General features: G+C 42.8%; 1 protein-coding gene across 1 annotated transcript in view; it reads left to right on the forward strand.

Annotated features, from left to right (window-relative positions):
• Positions 1-26,941, forward strand: part of GALNT14 (polypeptide N-acetylgalactosaminyltransferase 14) — a 340,982-nt gene that overhangs the window by 214,577 nt on the left and 99,464 nt on the right. The window contains exon 3 of the mRNA XM_018568393.1: positions 16,449-16,547. Within this exon, the coding sequence (XP_018423895.1) occupies positions 16,449-16,547 (99 nt within the window). The remainder of the gene's footprint in view (positions 1-16,448; positions 16,548-26,941) is intronic.

Genomic DNA, 26,941 nt, shown 5'->3' on the forward strand with positions numbered 1-26,941 from the left:
GGCCGGGAAGCCAGCTGTATGCTCCCTGGTGACAAGAAAGCATTGAGCCGGCTTCCCGGCTAGTCAGGAAGCCGGCCGACGTGTAATGACTCACCGCCCTGCTTCCTGATACCAGAAGTTCCGGTATAGGGAGCATTTGGGTGAGTACAAGTACCCGCCCAAATGCTCATTATCGGCACCGATACCGATACTAGTATTGATATTGGTACATCCCTAATTTGTATGTATTTGCAGCATTTTTTAAAGATACAAAACATAGGGAAATGTGCTTGTATTGTGGAGTTGTACTGAATATGTGTTTTTTTATTATTATTCAGCACAGAAGGAACCTGTCCATTTCAGCACTTCTAGTCTCCTACTATTGGACAAGAATTGTCACCCCAAAACAGAAAGTGCCTGAACCGGGACCTTCACAGCAGGATCCCCAGGGAGTATTTTTATGAATGCTTCAGAGAGAGATGAGGACAGATTATAATTTGCTGATTGCAGCTTCAGTAGTGCAAAAATAGATCCTCCATTTCTTTTTATGACGTTGAACTCTGCCTGTTTGTGAGTGACCTCAGACTATAAAACTTTGCACAGAACAGCTTTTGCATCACTGGTCGCATGTAATCCTTTTAGCGTTCCGCAGCTCCATAATGACTCAATGGCAGTTTGGCTCCTCCAATTGCACTCCGTGCGGAGTCAGCGTTTTAGGCAGCACTAGCCGGAGGTAGTAAAAACCTCATCACTAAGGGGATTTGGTTCATTATTATAATGCTTTCCAGCTAAAAGCTGCAATTTTCACTTGTGGAGAGGTATTAAGTTGCAATTACTCTGGATGTAATTGTCACACACAATAATTATGAGTATGCTGAATGCAAGACTCGATGAAGCTTCGTTTTTAGCATTAATGCAAAACTGGGGAGGGGGAGGGCTTCTTTGTCACATAAAGTGAACCTGTAGCATCAAAAAAGGAATAGAGATGCCTAACAGGAGGAAGTGGAGGATTAATAAGGCACCAGACTGGTGCATTTGTTTTCGTCTGGACTGACATTTGGACAAAAACCGTCAAAGTCCGAAATTCGGATGCATCCAAATTTCCTGAATGGGAAAAATACAGAATCCGAACATGAATTTTTGATAATAAAAATTCGGATTCATCTGTACATCTGTTCGGATGCATCAATGCTTCTGTAGATGCACTGATATGTTGTTAAACATAAAAATAGAAATAAAATGTAAAACAGATAGTGTGGGGTCCCCCAAATTCACCCCTTACTCATTCACGGGGGGGGGGTTCAGGGGCGCCCCCTGTTTCCAGACCCCTTACAACCACCGGGTCTTTGGCCTACGTTGAGGGCATGTGGTGTGGTATGGTATTTTGAGTGGACCCCATGTTTTTTTATTTTTTGGCATGGGATCCCCCCTAAAATGTATACCAGACCTAAAGGGTCTGGTATAAATTTGGGGAGGGGGGCCCATGCTATATATTTATTTATTTTTGGCATAGGGTCCCCCCTAAAATGAGACCTAAAGGGGGGGGCATGCTGTGTTTTTTTCCGATTTTCACATTTAACAACATACTTAACTCCATCCTAATAGACTCAAATAGTCTATTCTGAAATCAGCTTTTTAATAGTCACCTGACATCAGCTTTCCTACACTGTAGACTTTACAGAAGATTACGGTTGTCATCAACTGCAATCACTCTAACCCTTAATGATACAGTACTGCATTATCTGCACATGTTCTATTTTTTTTTTGCCTCAACAACCTAATGGGGCCCCCTTCCACCCCCAGGCCTCATAGCAACCACTGGCGCTTCAGCTCTTAATGATACAGTACTGCTTTATTTTCACATGTTCTATGTATAATTTGCCTGAACAACCTAACGGGCCTCCCTCCTACCCCCAGGCTCCATCAAAACCGCCTGGGCTGCTATGACTATAGTTACACCACTGCTAGGTATTGATAAGGAGGAAAAAAAGCATCAGTGGAACTGAAAGGGTGAGGTGATCTTTGACAGTTATGAACCAAAGTTCAGAATTTATGTAAGAAGTGACACTTTTTTTTTTACAAAGCAAAAAAAAAAATGCAAGTGAAAGTGAAGAAACTGAGACATGTTTGTTCTGCAGCCTTTTGTTATATTTATGCTGCTGCTGCGAGCTAAACAATGAGTTAGGTCATTGCGAAGACTCGGTTTAAAGCAACTGTCAACATACACAACAGTCTTGCAGAGATGTATAAATAAATAGTATTATAAGGGCTGATCCCTCTGGAGAAAATGCTGCTCCCAGCTTCCTCCAGTGCTACTTGCATAACCGAAGGCCTAGTGGTAATTGGCTGCATTAAGTGATTTTGACAGCTCTGCATCTAAAACCTTTCCCGACTCCTCTGCTAAACCAGGGTTCTTCTTTAGGAAGCCTATATTGTTATATTCCTAATCTGTCTAATTAATAAATTCTACATCAGTTATAACAATCTAATTTCTAGAGTGTGACCTGTGCATAATTGCAGGGGAAAAGGCAATTTCGATGGAATTACTACAGTCAGCAAGCAGTATTCCCGGGAGAGGTGAAGCTCGAGATGTAGAATGTGCTCCAAGCCAAGAAACCGGGGAGAAATCATTGAAACGGCATTTTAATATACATTCTAAGTCTCATGTATCTGCGAGGGTTGTTCAGTCAACGGTTGACCTACTTTAATATCAGCTAGTAATTGCCAGAAATAGAGCTTTGGCCCAAGTGCAGCATCTTCCTAAAGTGGACCTTTCAGTAACTTTAAGAGTCTGCATGAATACAATCCTGATGTCTCAATGTACACCAGTGGTCATTTTTTAAATGCTCCAGCTTGTATCAATAAAAAGCCATCTGTCAGGGTATTTTACCCTTCTTCGTCCAGTTGCCTGCAGCATAGCTTCTGTTGCAGTGTGTCTGACACTGTTTGTTCCTCTTTGGTGCCCTCTTATTGCCAAACCCGGAAACATCATCGTTCTGCAACTACTAACAAATCCGTGACAAATTCCTGTATCAAGAGTGATGATATAACACCAGTTCACTATTTCACCATCAGCTCATCCATTTAGTCTCCCCCCTTGCGTATGTTCAGATCTACCAATTGTTCTGCTGTTGTTCCTGTTCTCCATGTATGACCCTGGCTCTGGATGACGGATGATCTGCTTCCTGACTCCGGCTATTGTTTCCGTTCATTCTGCTCTCAGTGTTCCCTGACCTGGTTCGGCTAGCTACCCGCTTTGGCATTTGAGCTCTGGCTTGGTATTGTGAACGTCCTGGACTTCCTCCATTGTTTGTTTGCCAATTTTGTTTATTGTTATTTTCAATAAACTCCTTTTATTTTTAATTTGCACTTTAGTTTCTGTCTGTTTTTTTGGTTCCCCAGCACCATTTTTGAGCTTCTTCCACTGACTTTGCCTAGGTTGAGATTATACCATCAGTCTGCTGTAGGCAGGAAGAAGCATTCCTTGCTATTCACAAGCTGAGAGGCTGCAACAGGGCTGATCTGTGTCAGATATTTGTGAACATAGCTAAGAACTAAGGAACTAATGAGGTCACCAGCACATCAAGGTCCACTTTATCGATCCATCCTTTATTGACATTTGGATAAACATAGTGTCACAAGAAATTGCAACATTTTGGAACCACATGCAGTCGCCTTTCATCGGGCAACACAAAGTGACACAGCTAAGAACAGCACACCTTCATCACCTCCCACTAATGCTGAAGAACAGATTAGGCAAGGTGTGGATATAATGAAATATGAATAAGGCAAAAGGTAATATTCATGTGCATGCATTCATAATTGTACATTGCCTGAAATATTTACATTTTGTCTTGAATTTCTGTTGAAAAATAGTAGTGCACTTCCTGTGCCTTGAGCCTCATAGCTGTATAGATGAAGTGAGATCATCTAAGACATTGTTGCCTCTGACAGCTGGTCTCCTCAGATTTGGGGTGAGGTTTGGTGATGTTATTAATGGGCAGCTTACTCTTCTCCTTGCTGGGGAGGAAGCTGTACCTGAGGTCCTACAATGAAAGGATCTCCCTGCTTCTGCCTTATTCATTGTGAGGATCTCTGCTTCCTGCACCTCTCCTGCTGCTTCTTGATTCACCAGTCATCAAATGATCATTCATTGAGGGGGCAAATCTGATATGAAAAAGCAAAGACCTACTCAGCGAAAATGGCCACCTCCACACAGAGACACAATGCAAACAAGGCCCAGTAATAGGGAAAAGATCAGACGGCAGTCAATACTGGTGACTAGTCCTTTGTCATCTGCTTGCCTTGTTTGTACACAACCTCTACATAACAGATTCTCTTTAAGACCATTTTAACAATTCCTAGTTGCTACTAAGTAAGTGGCCAGTACCGGACATCTGCAGATCCACAAACCATGCTTGCCTGGTGAGGTACCAAGATTACAATCTCTGGAAAGCTGAGTTATTTATCTCCATTGTCTGTATTTGCATAATATGCGGTGTCTTGAGCAGTTCATAATTTACATTACATTTTATGAAGTCAGAGAACCGGTCTTGGATAAACTTTCATTTGCTCTTACATTATGTTCCTCCGTTCCTCCTGCTTATAGCCTTGATTTTTCTTCCTGTCAACAATAATACATCATCTGTTTTAATACATTTAAGTCGCAATAATGCATCTTCATTTCCTGCCATTAACTGCCTACACCGTAACCGTTTTTAGTAATTTCTCCATTCTCCATTATCTGATCTTTTTTTTTTTTCAATCAAATATTTTTTATTGTCAAAATGTTTTCCATTAATAAACAATACAATACACAAAAAGAAGAGAAATAAAAAAAAAAAATACAAACCAATTAACACATCAACCCTGTGAGGATTAGCTTCAAATGGTAGTGCATTCAGGACACTTCCACTCTTAAACAATTTATTTTTAGGGCGTCCTAAACATCCACATACGTTTTTCCCTCACAGGGGTTTCTCCAACACAAAGTATAATTTTCTTGCTAACGGCAAAATAAACATTTCCAATGTCTCTCTGACTTCAGGTAGGTCCTTTAACAAAAAACGTCTGGCCACACTGGCTGTGTTCAAAACGCTAGCCACACAGGCTTGTCCTTTGTCCTCTTGCCACATAGGCGGATTGCCACACAGGCGATCTGCTCCCCAGTCCACCAGACACACAGTCTGGTTCTAGGGTGGGGCCCCTTTCTTAGGAGGCTGAGTGTTCTTGTGGAGGCCCTAACAAGCCAGCTAGCTTCAGCTGGGCTTGTTGCCTCCAAGCCTCCTGCCCTCTCAGCACTTCCCCATAGAGGAAGAACTTCAGTATTATATCTGAATCTAGGGCGTACAACTCTGCCATCCTGGCTAGACTCAGACATTTTCTTCTGCCTTCTGCCACAACCCAAATCCACACATATACACTGAGTGGCCAGATTATTATGACCACCTGATGTGTGTAGGCAAATTAGCTATAATTTCACGCTGAAGTTGCTAGAGGGCCAGACTATTATAAATAGGGAAGCAGGTTGTTTACCACAACAGTAGAAGTGATTTTTTTCTGAAGATATGGGTAAACAACGCGATTTAACAGCCTTTGAACGTGGGATGATTGTTGGCGCTCGGAGCCATGGAGCGAGTATCAGCAAAACAGCAGAATTAGTTAAATGTTCAAGAGCAGCTGTTGTTAAAGTGTTTAAAGACTGGACTGTCAGCCGAAAATCTGGGTCTGAACGTGCGAATTGTGTCCGTCAGCGACTAGTCAATGTTAGGGCAGAACGGAGAGTGGCAAGACTGGTACAAGACAACAGAAGGGCAACAGTGCAGTGTCAGATTCCTCACATCACCTTTCAACATCTCGTGGAGTCACGAGGCGGCCCAACGAAGTCATCTCGTGGCCCAACGAAGTACTGATGGGGTGGTCATAATAATCTGGCCACTCAGTGTACATCCACCTTATATACAGTATATTCCATACATATGTAAATTAAAAGCACCGCTAGGATACTGAGATTTCATCGTATCCTCCCGTGGCACTCATTTATTCTGTATGAAATTGTATCCATCTAGACCAGGTTGACGAAAACATATCTCCGCTTATCCATCTACTTTGATTGGTAGTAAGTTCATACATTACAATCTGATCTAACTCCGAGATCCATTCTGATACTGATGGATAAGAGGAAGATATCCACTTCCTCACCACCACTCGCCTAGCCGTAAATAGAGCTCTATGTATAGCCATTTTAATATATGAGCCCTTCAAAGAGGCATCAAAAATTGCTAATACTCTAGATGTGTTATTTAGCAATATACCAAAAACTGAATAGATAACCTTAAGTACTGCACCCCAATATCGAATCAACTTAGGACATCTCCACAATAAATGTATTAATGAGTGTTGACGAAAGCCACATTTAGGGCACGTAGGATCATTCTATTTTTAATAAAAATTCCGGGGTGCGATATGTTCTATGTAAAATGAACAATTGAGTGAGTCTATGAGAGGTAGATAAAGACGCCAATAAAACCACACTCACCGCTCCCCTCCATTCACCATCTGTAATGGGGCCTACCTAATACTCATAGGCGATTGATCTTTTAAAGTACAGTAGATCTAAACCCGGCCACTAAAATCTCACATAAAATGTAACATGTCCTTTAATTTCAAAAGTTGTTTTTAATCTTAAAATTGTATTAAACTCTCAAACTTTTTTCAATAATAAATCCAGATAAAGCAAATATACATTTCTTTACAGTCATCATGTTTCAGAAAAGCTTCCCTGAACTTCCGGTCCAGTACAAGATCGCAAGGGCAGCACAGTCTCCAGCAACTGTCCTTCTACTAACTTGGAGAAGGAAGAATGGAGGAGCAGACTAGCACACACACAGGTGGCTCCATTGCACCCTACAATGGAGAGGAGCCACCCTAAAACAGCATATCATTGTTATTGCGCAGAGGACCAGCTAATTGCAGGAAGTTAAAACCTTTAAACATCAAGACGCAGATTCCATTGTAAGTGATTTAAAGGAGAACCATGAGGTTAGTGAAAATCACTAAACCTCATAGTTTGAGCCGACGTGTGACAACTAAACTGTCACACGTTGGTTGAATAGATCAATAAGTGAGCGAACAAATACCATCGCCCGCTCGCTTCGCGATAATATCCCTGCAGAGAGCCGTGACTGTCACTCTCGGCTCCCTGCAGGGATTCCCCCCCCTCCCCGCTCTGATCCTCCAGCGCTGACTGGCAGAACGGACGGGGGAGGGGGCTGGTACAGCTGGCTCTGCCTCTAGATAGGCAGAGCCAGCTGTCACTCACGCAGCTGGGTGGATCTCGACAGTAATGTCGGGATCTGTCCCGGCTGCGGCGGTCTCAGTATACCGCAAGCTATAGCTCGCGATATACTGAGCTTTGGGTCATGGGAGGATGCTAGTTTATGTCCTCCCGTGACCCTTAAGAGAAAAACACTTACCCCATAGTTCTCTTTTAATCATCATTTGAAATAGCTTAAAACTAGGGATGTTCAGTTACCAATTCAGATACCTGTGCCGATGCTTGGCATTTTCAGGAGAACCACCAGGGTTCCAGCAGTTGCAGCTGTGACACGATCCTGGTGCCCCCACTTACTCTGTAAGTATTTTAGAAAAACTGTTACAGGACACTAAACAAAAATGTATTAGTAATTAGTATCTTTGAGTACTTGGACAAAGTATCGGTACTTGTACTTGGAAAAATTGTATTGGTGCATTATATATATATATATATACTCACAGTATATACAACAAATCATACATTAAAACAGGGATGCACAAAATGCTCCTTAAAAATGACAGCTGCCGCCTAACTTTTGAGTTTTTCTCCAGTCTAGTCTTGGACCTGGAAGAGAATCTGTACTTGTACGTGTATCAAGTACCAAGTGAGGTACTTGGTATCTGAACATCCCTCAAAACCTGTTTGATTTTAATACAGTATCACTTTAAACCTGCAGTTTCCAATAATAATTTTCCTGTTGATCCTGCCATGAAGATCCTTGTTCAGGCCCTTTCCTTTATGGGATGCCAACTCTTTCCCAATTGTCCTCCCGCTCTTTCACTTTGTCACATGCACCTGACCAATGTTGAAAGACATTGGTCAGGTTCCCCATATCTGGATAGTATTCGGATCAGGGCCCACAGAAGGCCACTACAGATTAGTCCAATGTTTTGTTCTTAGCCATTCTTGGGTGCTTTAAGCTCTGTGTTTTGGGTCATTATCCTGTTGAATGACCTATGTCCTTCACCTGAGACAGAGCTTCCTGACGTTGAGCAGTATAATTCACTCTAGAATTCCTTGATAGTCTTGAGATTTCATTGTGCCCTGGAAAGATTCAAGGCATTTTTTGCAGCACAAAAACATAACTGAGCCTTTCACCATGTTTCACAGTAGGTAAGGTGTTCTTTTATTTGAAAACTTATGTTTTTCATTTGTGAACATAGAGCTGATGTGATTTGTCAAAAAGCTCTAGGTTTGTCTCATCAGTGCAAATGACATTCTCTAGAAGCATTGTGTCTTGCTTTTTTTATGTTTTTGCTTTCAAAAGTGGAGTCTTTCTTTGAACCCTCTGTCACTCAAAAAGCAGCGGATGGTGAGATCAAACACTGATGTACTTTGACCTTGGAGTTCTGCTTGTATCTCTTTAGAAGTTTTTCTTTGTCGACCATTTGCACTATCCTTCTGTACAATCTGGGGTCGATGTTTCCCTTACAGACACATCCAGGGAGGTTGGCTACACTGCCATGAACTTCTTAATAATATTTGCAACTGTAGTCACAGGAACATCAAGCTGCTTGCAGATGGTCTTATTGCCTTTACCTTTTACATGTAGGTCTATAATTTTCTTTCTGATCTCCTCAGACAATTCTCTCATTTGCTCTAAGTTCCATGTTCACACTGTTCCATGTTCAGTGTAGGATTGCCACCTGTCCAGGATTCACCCGGACAGTCCAGGTTTTGAATGCTGTGTCCGGGTTTCATGGCAGGTGAAACCCGGACACATGATGTCAGGCAGACAAGGCTACTGGCACCCCACTGAAAATAGCCTTAACTGTGATATTTACATATGAATGGATGGTGTTAGTTACATATGAATAGGAGGTGCTGTTTACATATGAATAAGCCACAACTCATTCCCCCCCAAAAAAAATTTTTTCTATACGTTGCTAAAATGTTTGGGTTTTTCGATGAAAGAAAAGTTGGCAACCCTATTGCATATGATGATGCCAAACAGCAGAGTAACTACTTTCCTCCCTTTAAATAAGCTGACTGTGTGATACTAATTACAATAGAAAACAGTTTTAAATATCTCTATTTAGGGGTAGCAACAAATCTGTCCAGGTCATTTCAGAATATGATTGTAGAATAAGTAATACTTTATTTCTTTTCACACTTTTTTTTTGTCTCTATGACACATGAAAGGCATGCAGGTATACACAGGGCAATTGCTTTTTATGTATTACTTTTCAGGAAGAATGAAGCATTGTTTTAATGAGCTGTAAGGATACTAATAAAAATGTCCACATCTATATAAGATACAGGACCTCATCTTGTCTGAGTGTCCTTCCAGGGCGCTTCCCAGATTGTTACACTAATAAAACTAGAATTGCCACTTCATCAGATTAAATAATAATAAGCCGTGCTTGACCCTGAGTGTTCTACGTGCTAAACCAGTTCTCGAAAGATAAGCCTTCAATACACAGGTCAGCCAGACAGCTACAGTCAAGCTGGTGAAAAAGCATCAGATTTTCTTCTCACATATTGGTAGATAAATTAGACTTTTCAAATATAATGGGCATAATAAAAATCTTTCAAATCAAGGTAACCCGCACTGGCCAGTGAGGAAGCCCACCATAGTGATGGGCCAGTAGAAATATATGGGAAGGGGGAGGAGGGAGATGCTTTGCCCATGAAAGTGGCTAGGGATTCAACGAGAGACTGGTAACATCCCTGTTATTTGGGCATAGTTACATAGTTAGTCAGGCTAAAAAAAAGACACATGTCCATCGAGTTCAACCTATAGAGATATGAAGAAAAAAAAAAAAAGCCGAAACAGAACGCTATGCCCCCAATTACCCACTGTTGATCCAGAGGAAGGCAACAAAAACCCTTATAAAGCATGGTTCAATTTGCTCCAACAGGGGAAAAAAATGCATTCCTGATCCCAAGAAGGCAAGAAGTCTTTATTCTCATTACAATATTTTGTGACGCATTCTTTAAAGTTTAATAAAAGTTCAACAGCAAGAAGAGAAATGCCTGTGTTTCACTTGAATCCAGTGGCACTTCAGAAGTAGCCGTGCAGCGTACTCGGGGGTTGAAGTGAAAGTGGTTGTGAAAATGGAAGCGGACCAACTGACAGAATCAAACTACCATAAATGGTGAGATGGCTACAATGAGATGGCTGGTGCTCAAGAAAGACAATATGGCTGAGGACTCCATCTGAATCAAACCGTAGACATCAAATTACCAGATTATTTTAAAGTACACTACATAGGCAAAGTTTGTAGGCAGTCGACCATCACCTCTACTTATATGGCCAAAAGTATGTGGATACTCCTCCAAATCATTGAGTCCAGGTGTTTCCAGTGAAAGGTACAATTATGGCTACAACATACTAAGATCATCTTGTGACAGCAGTTTGCAGAAGATCCTTTTCTGTTCCAGCATGACTGCTGTCCTGTGTACAAAGCCAGCTCCATAAATACATGGCTTAATGAGTTTGGTGTGAATGAACTTGTGGCCTTCACAGAACCCTGACCTCAACTTTACTGAACACGTTTGGGATGGATTGGAACACCAATTTTGACCCAGATCTTCTTGTCCAACATCAGTACCTGACCTCGCAAATGCTGTTTTGTCGGAATAGCCACACATTTCCACAGACTCACTCCATAATCTTGTGGAAAGCATTCCCAGAAGGGTAGAGGCTGTTGAAGCTGCAAAGAAGGGGTGGTGGGGGGAACGTCATATTAATAGCCATGGTTTTGGAATAAAATGTCCAAAAAGCTCATAAATGTATGATGGTTAGTTGTCCAAAAACTTTTTAAAATATAGTGGGGGGAATTTATCGTAGCAATTGCGAATGTTTGAACTTGCACGGAATATATTTGCACCAGATTTATGATGCTAGTGTAATGTTGTTGATAAATGAGGTTTAATAGACTACAGGAAAGAAGACTTGTAACTTCAGGCAAAAAGCTTAGCTGTTGCTTCTTGAAGAAGTGGTCATGGGGACTTCTTAAGTTGTGATTGTTTTCTTAGGTGATGCTCCAGTTTCAAACAGCCCCAGAACAAGTGCAGATGAAAACAGGTGCAAAACACGTGCAGTTGAAAAAGTAGTGCAAGCTCTGGTCAAAACAGGTGCAAAACACGTGCAGTAGGAAAAGTAGTGCAAGCTCAGGACAAAAACAGGGCATGTGTTAAAAGACAGATTTGCACATAAAAAAAAATGATCTAAGAGGCTAAAACTGTCGCAATTGCTTTGATAAATTCCCTCCACTGTATATATAAATGTAAATTTTTGGTACACACTAGGATTGGATGTACTGTATATACTTGCCTCAGGGCACCTTTGCATGACAACAATGTCACCTTCTTCACTATAGCAGATGATATATCAATAAAGCAGCTATATTACGATTCATGGCAGCGTTCCAGTGTATGATACTGTATTTAGTGAACTCTATCGGCAAAACCAAATTTTGAAACTCTTGTCAAAAGCCACTTTATCATCATTATCCAGCCTGTTAAAAAAAATGTGAAAAAAAAGTCTCATTTCGAAAGGACAGCCGAGCTTTACCAAGCTGCAAATGTGAGTGGAAGAGAAAATTCACGAAACGATAAGAAAAGAATCTGAATGGATGTCATTATTCACACTCAGGTAGAGCTATTTTTTTCTGGAGCGATTATGACACATTACATTATAATGCAGGGTGATCACTTATCCACAGACTTAATAAGAAACAAGCTGACAGCTCCCTCTTACAATACGTGCATTAAAATGTATAGGAACGCACAGCACAATGCCAGGACTTGCAGCTGTAACAATGTTAAAAATAGGCATTGAAAGCTGCATAAATAGACAGTGGAATCGAGGCAGAACGCAGTGTGAATTTGCCGCGATCAAGGAAAACGGTGATAATAAAAAATATAATGAGGCTTTGTCGTTTAACAAATTAGAAAGAAAAAAAATCTCAGTGACACATTTATGTAACTGTCAGAGAGCGCAGAGGTAATTCCGCTTGTAAAACAATCAGCGGGAATGGTTACTTTTCTTTAAATACATCAAACTGGTGAAGGTTTTAAGCCGAACTATTTATTTGCTGTATTAGCCGGGCCAGGCTCACAATGGTTGGAGAGGAAATGTTTTCTGAAAGTCTCAGATAACTTAGGATTTTGTGCACTTGTTCTGGAAAGAGGGATACAAAGGTTTACAGTGTAAAGGAGTGTTACAGGTTTTTTAAAAATGTAACTCTACTTTCCCACTGTAGTATGATAACAGAGGTTCTGTCCTCTAAATGGTGGAAAGTTTTCTCCATCAGGGAAAAGAACTTCTGCTGGTGAAGTGTGGAGGTCATTCGGCCGCAGCGGTTAATGAGGATGGATCTGTTTTTTGAGTAGAGTGGGAGCAAGAAAGGGCAGTCATATGAGTTTGTGCTGCTTCTCATGGAGAAAGATGGCAACTAAGGTGGGCATCAACCATTGATGAGTACTTTTATTTTCATAAAAATGTTGTGCCTGATCTGCTAATCGAGATGTTTTTGTGACCTGCTTATGGTAAGTCTTCAGTAAAGTTTTTAAAGAGGCGCTGACCCATTCAGGACAAAGTGACAATATCTTTGGATAGCCCGCAGCCTTAGTAAGGTATATTGACTCAATTCACCACCTCCCCACTCTGTCGGAGTCCACACTCCATTGCTTTAATGAAGAAGAGTTTCTGGGTATGGGAAAGCATGTGACCTAGCCTATGTAATAGTGCTTAGGCCTGAGAAGGCCAGTTAACAGGTCCGTACACTTTCAGTCCATCAGGTTGTCACCTCCCATACACTGTCACGGGCTGTGATAGCATCCACACTGGTAAGCTCTAACACCGGGTTGAACCCAGGGTAGACTCCTGCAGTGAATTGGTGGCGATGGAGCTTGGATCCTTGAGTAGAGTTTGCTGGGGAAAGATTTAAAGGGTTATTAAACCCTCAGCGTGTTTTTGCATATATCTACTGCTAGCAAGTAGATATATGTGTGCCTGTTATAGGGTGACAATGTTCTGTCCATGTCTCCCAATAGTGCTCCAGCCTTGTTCTGTTGGAGACTACAAGTGACCATGGTCCGCTGTTGTCTCCATTAGGAAACCTGCCCTGAGAAATGCTATGTAGCCATTTAAGGAAAACACACAAAAGAAGCCCCGCTCCTTCATGGCTTAAGAAAGGAATCAGCTGGGTGCTTGCCGCTGGGAACACATCCTCATTCCAGTATGAGCCCATACAAACCAAGGTGTGTTCCTGGGGTGGGACACCAGTGATCTGGTAGAAATTTGAATAAACTATCCCAGCAGAATCCAGTGCGTGGCCAGCTTTTCTTCTGTTTTTATGGGTCATGTAGTCATTGCTAGAGTGTATGTAAAAGGGAAGTTGCTTTAACGGCTTGCCGTCCGCCCGTTGTAAATGGCCACCCGATGGCAAGCTCCCATTGGCGAGTCGCTGTAATTAAACAACTTTTTTTCCCTGCAAAATCAGTTGAATGGAAACAGCCATTACCGGCTGTTACACATACAAGCGATCGGTGGCTCTATGGCTGTCCGATCGCTTGTATGTGCCCTGCACACCCCCTCCCGCAGAGACCCCCGCCCTCAAAAGCACCCTCACCTTCACTCCCGGGCTCCGCTGCCTCATCTGCGGCCCGGGACCAGCTCAGGAGGAAGATGGGAGGGAGGTGATGGGTGATCATCAGCACTGAGATGCAACAATGGATGAAAAAAGGTGAACATAGAATATTTTAAAAAATGGTAGTATGTGCTACACCATGCTTTAGCAAGCCAGAAGTCACCCAGGGTTTACATCTACATCATATACAAATGTGGGGAATTTATTTGAGAGCAGTAAGAGAACCATCCAAGCACTGATATCAGTCCTTCTGATATGTACAGAACAGACTGGCAGCCATTCGCAATAAGCATAAAATGAACATTGCTACTGACACGCAGCATCGGCGGAATCCGTTAAACCAGCTCATGTCATAATTAAAAAGTTGCTGATCTTCCGTGGTAAGACACTGCCGCATTCTGAAAGTCATTGCTTCACAAACGAACTGATGAAAGTAATAAAATATTTAAGAGAATTTTGCTTTGTGTGAAGAAGATTAATTGGGCTGCTCGATACAAAAAGCTTTGATGTGAAGGAAATCAATTTTGGGCGCCGCAACTACAAAGCTTTGGAGGAGCGTTCAATGAAAACTTTGATGGTTATACAACCGATACCGTCACCAGCTGAGGCTGACACCTACCCCGCCAATCTGGGGGAAGCGTCTCGCAACATTTCAGCTGTTCAGTTTGATTTTGAAATGTTTTTTTCTTTGTTTTAAAAACCTTTGAGCTACGAGAATATTGACATCACAGCTGTGAAGAGAGGTGGAAATATGTTTCACCACCTACGCGAGGTGGAAGTAGAGTTGGTACTATCTGCCGCTGAGTCTCTCAGTAGAAGGTTGAAATCCAGCTAATATTTTTTTCCTGTTTGTTCCTCAGGCGCAAGTCTGGTAAAAATGTTTTTGATTGGGGAGAATTTCTCACCTATCCTTGTCACCAGGGCCGGATTTCCCACAAGGCCAACCGAGGCCCGGCCTTGGTGCAGCAAGGAGTAGAGTGGCAGCAGGGGTGTGGAATTCCTATCTACTGATGCCCAAGACATGCAGTCAAGGGCTCTGGGCAGGTTTTTGTTTTTTACATTTAGCCCTGCTTTGGGCAAACAGGACTTGATGTACAGCGGGAAAGCTGCCGCTTGTTTTGTACAAGTGATCTCGGCGATGTTGCCCAGATCACTTCTATGCAGCCTGCATACAGGGGGGAGCATTGAGGAACCTGGCATTGGGGCAGCATAGAGAGTAAATCTGGCCCGGCTTGTCACCAAAACAGGCAATCAAAGGAAATGTATTCAATGGAAATACCAACATTGCTACCAGCCCCTTGTTAGAAAAGTAGGGACGATTTAGAACCTCTGTCTGATTTTAATTATCATCTATGTACCTGTGGAAGATTACCCTTAACTCGGAGACATCCTGCGGGTGGTAAGGTGCCAATGGCACAGCAAGTGGGGGGAAGAGGTGCCTACGCAGAGACAGAAAAAACAATAAAAACCAGACATAGTTGACAGCTTTAAGGCAAGAAGAAGCCAATCTTTACTACTACCGCCATGTAGAACATCAGACAGATGGAGACTCTGGATGAGGACAGGTCCATATTATATGAATAGAAAATTATTTATACTTCGAATGTCTAGTAGAGCCACATAAACGCTGACCGACATACAGTATGTGTACTTCCTGCACTGCCTGTTCCTGCCTCTGAGGTTCCATGCTAAGCACCAGGCCCTCCTTCTTAGCCTGGGAGAATCTGTTTCAGTAGCCACTCACGGGCAATTGGCTAAGGCAACCAAAATGAGATCCGGGACACTCTACTGACTGCGTCCACTTTTAAGCACACCCACAAAATCAGTCCCTCGTTTCAATCAATATTTAAACAGCATACATAATCTGTAACTGTAGCAATAGTCAGATGACCAGTAAAACATCTTCAAGAAAAATCTGATTGGATGCAGGCATTGTTCAGGTATTTTGAGAGCCAGTGGGGCCGACTAGCAAGATATTGAAGCTTGGCCCAGTGGGAGATTACTCCATCCACACAGTTTAGCGTAGATGGAGGAATCTGTTGCACTTTTTCCATCTGACCACAGAAAATCTGCAGATAATCTATAGGTGTATGGCCAGCTTTAGAGAGGAGACCTTGGTGGACTGGTCACACAGATGGAAAGAACCTCCTGGGATGAGGAATAAGGTGAGTATTGCACTCTAATGCCCGGAGTTCAGCTTTAGACAAATTACTTTATCAAGGTGACTGTGGCAACATAGTATAATTTATGGCAAATGTTTTGTTTATTCTTTAGCAGTATAAACCTGAAATAGTTTCTTTCTCTTTCCATTCTACCAATTTTTTGGGGGGCTTTAAACACTCATATAGGCATATTAAACTTTTAGCTTTACCAGTTTTTATCAAAAGTGTAAGAAAATTGTTTCCTTTTAAGGAAGAGAGCGGAGTGCTTTACCACTGGGAGATAAATGGACCTTTAACTAGTCAGAAGTAATACTGAAAAATGATGAGCTGTAAATCTATGATGGCTTTGCTTGCAGCGTAATTACTGTCTCTCTCTTTCTCTCTACTTTTCAGATGTACAGAATTGCACTACTCATCGGATCTTCCACCCACAAGCGTCATTATAACTTTTCACAACGAGGCGAGATCGACGCTGCTGAGAACCATCAGGAGGTAAGATGTCTGCTGCGACAAGAGGGTGCCCCGCACTTCCAAACTTTTCTCGAAGTTACCTTTCTTAGAGGTGACGATGCAGGCTATCGCCTTAAAGGCCGCTAATTAATACAAGACATGGAAATGAGAAAAAGCTAAAAAAATCCAACGCAGTGCCATGACAGTGAAGTTGAAGGTGGCGGGGAATGTGACAGTTTGTAAAAAGGAGCAGGCGACATTTTCCGTTGCGCTGTCTCAGTCTTTGCGTAGGGGGGAAAGACTGACCAATTAGCCACAGAGAAAACATGGAAACAGCAACACTGATAAAATACTTGTCAGCGAGGAATACCAAGCTTGGAGAGTGTTTTGTTTTTTATGCAGAAAAGTAACCAATTATAAAATATGTGAATGCAAATAATAATTGTAAAGAATGCAGGAGCTTACACCATGCAATGGAGGGTTTTAAAGTGTATGCCCACTCTTACAGTCAAAATTGAGAAACTCACCACTATATGTTTGTTATGCTATTCACACAGCCAGGGGTGTCCATAGCCTTGTCACCACCTGAGGTGAGGGGAGTCATTGCTGCTGGTGCACGCTTAAAGAAGGGGGGCTTGGTGGGGGTGGCTCCAGGGAGCCCACCAGAGACCCCGCACAGCCCACCAGAGACCCCGCACAGCCCAACAGAGACCCCTGCACAGCCCACTTGGGATCCTGCCAACCTGGCACCTTGCAGAGCCTACCTGAGACCCTGCACATATCAGAGACCCCGCACAGCCCACTTTAGACCCTACACATATCATAGACCCTACACTGCCCACCTGACACCCTGCAAAGCCCACTTAAGACCCCGCACATACCAAAGACCCCGTACAGCCCACCTCACACCATGCAGAGCCCACTTGAGACCCCTCACATATCATAGACCCTACACTGCCCACCTGACACCCTGCAAAGCCCACTTAAGACCCCGCACAGCCCACCTGACATCCTGCAGAGCCCACTTAAGACCCTGCACATACCCTAGACCCCATACAGCCCACCTGAGACCTTGCATAGCCCACCTGAGAGTGACCCTGCAGAGTCCACCATAGACTTTCTATGGTGGGCTCTGCAGGGTCTCTGGTGGGCTGGTCACACAACGATCTGCTGTCAGCTTGCTTCTGTGATGGACTACAATCTCAGTACAAATTAGTAAACTAAACACGAGATTGTAGTCCATCACAGGAGCGAGCTTGGAGCGATGACTACTTTACAACACACAGGGACCATGGGGAACAAAAGTAGTCACCCTCCAGAAGGAAGGACAGTGTCAGCAACAATTCAGAGATGATTTGAGGATCTACAACCTGAGTTTAGTGTCACTTTAATTTTTCGTTAGGGCAGACAGTGTTAAAATCTAGTTTACAGCTGATGATGAGATCTGCAAGCACAGTGCATAAAGGGTTAATTGCATTTTTCATTAACTCCCCAGCCCCAGAGGAAAGCTTATTCCAAAGAACATCTTTTTAGTACATAGAACAACTAGAAGCCTTCCAACGTGGACACCTGTTTCATTGGCAACATGGAAACATTTAGAGAGATTACCTAATGTTGTGTATCAGTTTTACAACAGATAAAGTTTTCTTTCAGTCTATCTTTCCCTTCTGAAACTGGGCGCAGATGGTCTGAAAATGCAGAGAGTGGGAGAGGGTAGAGGAGTCACTCCTCTGACTCATTTGGCTGTGTGTATAATTGTCAGCTTATCAACAAAACATTTTTTTAACAGAGGAGCTGAGAGCCCAGAAAACTGAAAGGGTAGCCATCAGCATTAACTGGTGGCAGCGTATGAAAAAACAATATATTTCTGAGCAATATTTAAAGCTGAACTCCGGGGACAAAAACTTTCATTTCAATGTATTCCTCAATAGCCACAAAGGATATAAATCCACTTTGTGTGCACCAGATGCCTTGCATAGCCTGTGCAGAAAGAATATTATTTAAAGAACAACTCCGGGCAACGTATTCTTAACCCTTGCAGTGGAGCTACCCCCGCACGGAAAGGGCTAAGGCCTAGTTCACACTTGGGCGTTTTACAGCTCGTTCCTACAGCACGTAGGAACAGCACGTTCCTACAGCACGTTCCTACAGCAGTAAAACGCTCAACATGTGAAAACCAATGATTGTCTATGGGCATGGTTCCCACCTGGGCGTTTTACAGCGCGTAGGAACTCGCTGCAAAACGCCCTACGCCCAAAGAAGTACAGGAGTTTCTTTGGGGCGTATTTGCTGCGCGTATCCATTAGAATACAGCAGGCTAGCCCTTGGAAACGCACGTTTGTCACGCATTTCTTATACCACAAATCACGGTAAAAACGTGCGGCACGAAACGCGCGACAAACGCGCATATTCCGTACGCCTAGGTGTGAACCCAGCCTTAGTGCTTGTTTTCACCTAGGGACAAAAATGACAAAGTTATACTCAGCTGAACCTCGGAGGCGGTTTGCTCTTAGGCTCCACTCACACATAGTGGTAGCATTAAAAACGCACGGAACGAAACCGTGCAAACGTTAACATACGTGCAGATTCCGCACGTTTGCAGCTATTACTATAGCCGGAACGTGCGGCATCCGCCTATAAAATTGCGCTTCGACTATTTCGCGGTAACAGAAGTCACCAGCACTCACATTATGGTGGGTCACTATATCGCCCTGAGGAAGGGACCCTGCACGGCCCCGAAACGTTGGCTCTATGACGCATGTGACGCATCAATAAAAGTGCTTATGCTTCTTTCACACTACAAGTGAGTGCTGGTGACTGCTATTATCGATTGGACTGTGGCACGGCGCCATCCGTGTCGTCACTTCGAGCACCAACAGTTATTTTATATGGTTTAAGCGCTGTATGGAGCGCAGGCGATTCACTAACGTTATTTTGACTATTTTGCTATTTTGCGGGGGGTGCGATTTCGTACCACACGGACGCCGCAATAGTCTGAACAATGCACATTGCAAAAATATGCGCGAAAAAACAGCCCGCGTGTGAATGGAGCCTTAGACTGGTTCCTGGAGCCTCTCTGCCCCTCTATTTCAGCGGTCTTAGGTCCTGTGAGTCATCACGTCCTTTACAGTGTATAGGTCATGAGGGTGCCAAAGAACATACCATTGCTGGAGCGGAGACAGGGTGCAGGGACCGATAGCCAGCCAGCTCCGAAGTACAGGTGAGTATAACTTTATTTTTACACCCTAGACAAAAACGAGCACTTAACTCTTGAAGTGCGGGCTTGCACCACTGCAAGGGTTAAGAATATGTTGCCCGGAGGTCGTTCTTCTTTAACTTACCAGCAACCACGCAAAACTAAAGTATTTTTTGGCGCATTTCTTGGCTACCTTCTCCATTCTTATAAATGACCCTCTATCGTTTAGCCATCGACATTGCACAGAGTTCCATCCACCTTTGTAAATAAATGTAATAAAAGTATTCTCCAGGAAAATAACTTTTATGTTTATTTCCCCGGTGAGTTGCAGAAAATAGATTGCAGTGAGCTATTTTTCTGGATATGGCTTTTTCTCTCTTATACTCATTGTAATAAGAATTGATGTCTAACGATAACGATATAAATGAAAGGGGGACCAGAGGTAATTGGAATACAGTATACTACACCTAATATTAATATATACAGTATATATACAATATTGATTTAACATTAATATATAATATTAATACAATAGTAATATATACTAACATATATATATTTGGGGCGGCTGGTGAATGTCCATTAATTCGCATCTCGCAGCAATAGCAGAAAAGAAAAAAAAAACTATAAAGCAATACATATAATATTATGAGAACAGCAAAGAGCACGGCCGCTCGGTGGCCGAGGAAGAGTCATTATCGCCTGACAGCGCTCTGCTCAAGGGAAAGAGTTACCGACCACAGGACGCGTAAAGACCTGCAGAAAATCGCTGCTCAAGGACGCTGGCTAAAATGGAAGACAAAATAAACATGTATAAAATATGGCAATCACTGTGGTATTAGGAGAAAGAACATTCCACAGGGCCAAAAAGGAAACATTTTAAAGGGGTTGTAAAGTCAGCCTTGGTTTATGACCTGTTCACATTTATTGCCTAACGTTTTAGCACCCCAACGCACTGTCACAGCGGCAGGCCAAGCATTTGCTCATGTTGTGCATCTCGGTGCACTGCATTAAAAAAAATAGGTCATGATAATGAATGAGGTGGCTTAATACAATATACGTTAAAGGGTCATTCCAATTTTCCAGGCACATTTGGGAAAATGGAATTACCCCCACCAATCTGCCACCTGCCTGCCATCCACCACTACTTTTACCTGTCAATGAACACTCCTTCCACTCCGCGGCTGCCAGTGTAGGACCCATACACTGTACACAGCAGCACAACCCTGCAGTCTTTTTTTTACATTCGCCTGACCACACTGACCAATGAGAAGCGCTTCGGACCATGCTGACCATTGCGACCAGAATTTAAAATACAGAGTGCAAGGCTGTACTGCTGTGTATGGTTTATGGGTCCTACACCAACAGCATGGAGGGGAAGGAGCATTTGTTGATAGGTAACAGCAACGGAGGGAGGAGGGGACAGATTGTTAGGTATAATTCCATTTTCCCAAATTCGCCTGGGAAAATGGAATTACCCTTTAAGGGCTGAAAGACATCTTTGTGATTGGATGTGCTATGAGAGTTAGCGTGTTGTGATGCTATTCATCTTGACTGGCACCCCAAAGCACTAAGCACATACATTACATGGCACCACATCTTGCGTTGTGGGGTGCTGTGATGGAAAAAAATGAAGCATATCGGTTTCCTATGCGATGGCAGGCCATTCAAAGTGCGTGGGCTGTTTCAATGGTTGACATGTGACACGAGGTGTGTTAAGCAATGCATAGAAGCGTGTGTGAATGGGTCCTTACAACAAACAGTGTGAATGGGCACTTACACTTTAAAAACCCCCAGGGTGCTAAAGGATCCTTCTAAGTGTGGGGTGTGTAAAAACACCACCCCGATGTGCTGAAGATGACCCCCAGTGTGCAATAGCACTATCATTCTCTGTCAATGTTACTCCCCACACCCATAAATGTTACCCCCCCCCCATAGCGATAAACGTATCCATCCCACTGGACGATGTAAGGCCCCATTCACACTTGCCATGTGCGTAAATGTGGGCAATATTGTGTCCTAAATGTGACAAACAAAGGGGAGTCTCTCTTCAATCCAAGGAGGAATCATGTTTATATACATTGGGGTGGTCCTTCAGGGGTGCTGTTTCCGCACACCACATGCTCCAGCAGCACCTTAGGCCCCATTCACACTTGCCGTGCACGTTCACTCACGAAGCGTTTTGGTGTATTTATCGTGCATTAGCATAAGGAAGTCTATTCACTTCAATGGGCTGCCCCACACACAAACATGGCAAAGAAACTCATGCAGCTGTTTGAGCGGTGAGCTCTGCGTGTTTTCACACATTTGTTGTGTGTTTTTGTGCACACCAAAATGCAAACGTGTGAAAAACACGCCAAGCTTGCGGCGCAAACCATTGTATGAGCTTCTATGCTGCATGTATTACAAATACAGCAGCCCATTGAAATGAATGGGCTGCCTTATGTGCAACAAACCCACAAAAATGTTATGCAAGTGAACATGAGTGGCAAGTGTGAATGGGGCCTAAGGTGCTGAAAGGGCTTATGGTGTGCAGAAACATCACCCCTAAAAGGCCACCCCAATGTACATAACACAACCCTTCCTTGGATTTCAGAAAGACTTCCTCGGCGTGCAGAAAGATTCCACTTCCCAGAACGTCCTTCTTCTTAATGTGTGGAGGGAACGTATTATTTTTGTAACCACTACAGTTCCATGTCAACACATTTTTCTGCGTTTGACAAATGTAGTAAAAAATGTCACCACGGATGTCTTGCTCCACGTTCTGCTTTTTTATAATAGCAAATGTGTGCAGATTAGAAAAATAATAGATGACTGTTAAGTGAAATCTAATCATAGTTCAGTCATCCATAAGAATTGAATTACTTTTTTTTTTCTTTAACCCTAATTTGATTCCAGCTTCAACTTAATCAAAACCCTGATACAATTTTCACGAATAGGAGCTGAAGTGAGAGCTTAAAGGGCCAGGGACGGCCGTGGCCAAGGAGAAAGTTGAATTTGAAGCGAGAGAGTTTTAGTGCCTGGCGGGTACGTTAAGTGTTGGGGTTAGGTTAGGTAAAAGGGAATCTATACTTTGACCTCTCAGCACTTCCCCCTAGAGGAATAACTTCAGTATTATATCTGAATCTACGGCATACAACTCTGCCATCCTGGCTAGACTCAGACATTTTCCTCTGCCTGCTGCCACAATATATATATACTGCCTTGCCGGAAAAAAAAATCACTACCTGGATTTCGGGTACTGTTGGGGTTGCTTCGATTGGTCAGGTCTAGGTACAGCAATGTTATGTCCCCCAAAAATGAGGCCAGCTGTCTACCTGAATACATTGAATGACCAGGTTTTTCCATCAATGGATTTTTTCTCCCCTGATGACACATTGGACATACTCCAAGATGACAATGCCAGGATTCATCGGGCTCAGATTGTGAAAGAGTGGTTCAGGGAGGATGAGACATCATTTTCACAGATGGATTGGCCACCACCGAGTCCAGACCTTAACCCCATTGAGAATCTTTGGGTTGTGTTGAAGACTTTACACAGTGGTCCGACTCTCCCATCATCACTACGAGTTCATGGTTAAAAACTAATACAACCCTGATGGAAATAAATATTGTGACATTGCATAAGCTTATCGGAACGATGCCACAGCGAATGTGTGCATGGAATGCAAAGCTAAAGGCGGTCAAATGAAATATTAGAGTGAGTATATATCTTCTTGTTTAGCTTTGTTCTTCCACCTGAAGCGTGAGGAAAGTCTTGTGCACCGTACAAGTCACTGGAGTCATAGCTAAACCCAGGCAGGGGATTCTCAGTGTGGCATAGCTGATTGGCCCGTTGCTGTCACATGGCATGAGTCCCATGTCACTCTATACCCAGAAGTACTGTATCAGGTGCTTTTTTCAGCTCCTAGTGCTGAACAAATGACTAGACTTGTGCGCCGTCCAAAAAATCGTTCCGTTTCGGAATATCCGTTATTTCGTAATTCGTGTCCGAAACTCAATTCGGATTCGTACGAAACACGAATTTTCGTTAGTTTCGGCACATTTTTTCGTAACTTTACGAACATTCGTTAAGATGAAGTCAAAAAGCAAAATACCTTTGTTAATATTGGGGTTGATGAGGTTTTTTTTTATCTTTGTTAATATATTAACAAAGGTATTTTGCTTTTTAACTTCAATATAATGAATGTTCGTAACGGAACGAAATTCCGTCAACGGAATTTCGTATTTCCTGCCTGTGTATTGTAATGCAACTCTCAGCAGCAGCGGATCCGTATTGCGTATTTCGGATAAAAAAAAAAGTCTTGTCATGTTGTTCAACCTCATTTACAGGGGTAATATTAGTTCCCGTTTCAAAGAAATTCGGATGCGGAAATGGAATTTCGTATTTCGGATATAATTCGGAAACTGCAATTAGGATTTCGGATGCTTCCGAATTTACGAATTACAGGAAAATTCGTACGAATTTCGATTCGTAACTAAACGAATCGCACATGTCTACAAATGACAGGGCCGGATTAGGAGCATCATTGGCCTGGTGCTGTCAGTCGGACAGGAAGCAGCAAAGGCGGCTTTCTAATTAGGTGGCCCCGTGAGGCCCCAGTGATTAGAGAGCCGTCGGCACCTCTACCTGATTGTGTTCAGCCCAGGCGGCCTGGATTGCCATTGGGTGATCCAGGCCTATTTTCAGTGGTGGGCCTGGAGCTGGCACTCCAGTAGCCCCTATGTTAATCTAGCCCTGACAAGGCAGCAAAGCAAAGGTATATTTATGCTACTGAGAATGGGAAAATGAAAGCTAATCTGTCACTGTGCCCTAAATGAGCAAAGCACAGGGTTGCTTTAACGGTAGGTGCTTGTTTTAACCCTTTCCATGCCTGGCACTGGCTCCTAATTTGGACCATTTTTGCTATTGGTGCAATTATTAACTTGCTCATAGTTTGTAACCCCCCCCCCAAAAAAAATTCGGAAACATAGGTTGTGTAGAATGAATAGATGGAGTTATTGATTTTGTACGTTCTGTGATAATTGCGCAAATGTTTATGAATATTTTTGCTAAAATCCAAAATTCAGTATAAGGACGCATAAATCAGTAAATGTATAAGTAGTCAATAATTCAATATACGAAGACACCACACCCCCTCAGTTCAACATCCACATCCACAACTAGAACAAATTAGATTTTTAAGGTGTCAGAATAAAGGATATATTATAATATCCTATAATAATATATCTATATATCTATATTGATACATATTAAAATGTCCAAACACGTCAGTTTTATTTATACTCATCATACAAATGCATACATATGGAGAAGGGACATAATGCTCATTGAGCCACGGATCATTTATGCCTCCACTTGGGTTAATCTAATTTAAGCCCATCCGTGTGCCAGAGCCAGCCATCAATTGATCAATTAGACCTTCCCAGTGTTGTACATCATTACTTATAGAAAATGGAATTCAGCAATTTGTGAAATGTGGGCGCACTTGTGTACTGCATTTTGCCAAACTTGGTCTGACCCTTCAGACAATATGAGGATGGTATCTATAATGACACAAACAACAGAGGAGAAGTCGTATACAATAAACATACTCTCATTTGCATCAACCTTATTTATAATATGGTAACACTTCACAGAGTATCATGAGGCCTGCTGCTTTTGAGAAGCACCGCCAGCAGTGTAATATGGTTTTTTCCAACCCCTGTAGCTGTCACTTATTCTGGACAGCATGGTCTGCATGTACATGCGAAGAAAAATATAGGCTGAGGCCCTTGAAAAAAAAAAATATGCTGAATGCTATCATTGGATATTAACCCCATACTGTTACCAGTGTACAATATGTTCTGCTATAGGAGCCTTTAGTCATTTATTACAGAGGCCAGATTATGGCCCAGGGATAAGTGAATCTGCCTGATTTGGTTTGCGAATAGTTTTGCCTAGTCTTGGCCAAAGTTCAAATTTGGTGAACTTTGCAAGGAACCCCATTGAAGTCTATGGGGGAGGGCAAATCTTTTTTTCAAATTCTGGCCAGTTATAGGGCTAATAAGCAAGTGTTGTCAAACAAGAAGCATTGGATGCTGGGCATTGCTATGGAGGTAAATAAAAAAAAATTAAAAAAAATTAGTAAACAGTATCTTGTCTATACAGAATTGTTAGTTCTCCCTAATGCCTCCAAAATACACTGACAATATGGCTGCTGTGAGCCCGCTCTTTAATAGAAGGGGGCTGGATCACCCAGCTTCAAAATATTGATTGGTGTGACCAGGCTAAAAGGCTATGCATGGCTTTTTAGGTTCTTCCTTATTTCTGGCAATTAACCTGTGAACTTCGCAAATCCCTGGGATTAGCAGCGAACCCATGGTACTGTCGACCCCGAACCTCATCTCTAGTCAAGGCATATGGTCAAAATGTTTTTATCAGCCTAGTTATGGAGGCGAAAGCCCAGCTCGGAGAATAGACACATTTGATGCTCAGCATTGCTTCTTTTTACCCTCATTCTAAACTAGGGATGCACCGATACCGATACTAGTATCGGTATCGGTGCCGATACCGAGCATTTGGGTGAGTACTCATACTCGCCCAAATGCTCCGATATCTAGCACGAGTACTTTCTGTATCAGGTAGCCGGGCAGCACATCATTACACGCTGCCCGGTTTCCTGATTGGCCAGGAAACGGCTCCATGCTCTCTCGTCACTCGTGATGAGAGAGCATGGAGCCGACTTCCCGGCCAATCAGGAAGCCGGGTAGCGTGCAATGAGGCGCTGCCCGGCTTCCCAATTGGTCAGGAAGCTAGGAAATCCGGAAGCCGGGCGCTGTGTAATGACGCAGCGCCCGGCATTCTGATTGGCCGGGAAGCCGGCGTCATGCTCCCTCATCATCTCATGAATCATAATATTAAGAAAGTGACCTTAAAGCATTAGTTTGTATTGCTTTAGAAAAAATGTGACCTGTCCCTCTAAGAAAAAGTAATTGGGTAATTGGTAATTGGAAAAAGTAATTGGTAAAAGGTCATTGGTATCTGCGAGTACTTGATCAAAAGTATCGGTACTCGTACTCGCTCTTAAAAAAGTGGTATCGGTACATCCCTATTCTAAACCCTACATGGCCAAATGGGCTAAATCCTTACAAGCAACTCTCAAATCTTTGACCTCATTTGCCATTATATCATTGTCTACCCTAAGACCATTAAAGCGGCATGGACAGGGACAATGATAGGTTAAAACCCAACTCCGGG

Source organism: Nanorana parkeri, unplaced genomic scaffold, assembly GCF_000935625.1.
Source record: "Nanorana parkeri isolate BGI_ZX_2015 unplaced genomic scaffold, ASM93562v1 scaffold31, whole genome shotgun sequence".
Classification (NCBI taxonomy): Eukaryota; Metazoa; Chordata; class Amphibia; order Anura; family Dicroglossidae; genus Nanorana; species Nanorana parkeri.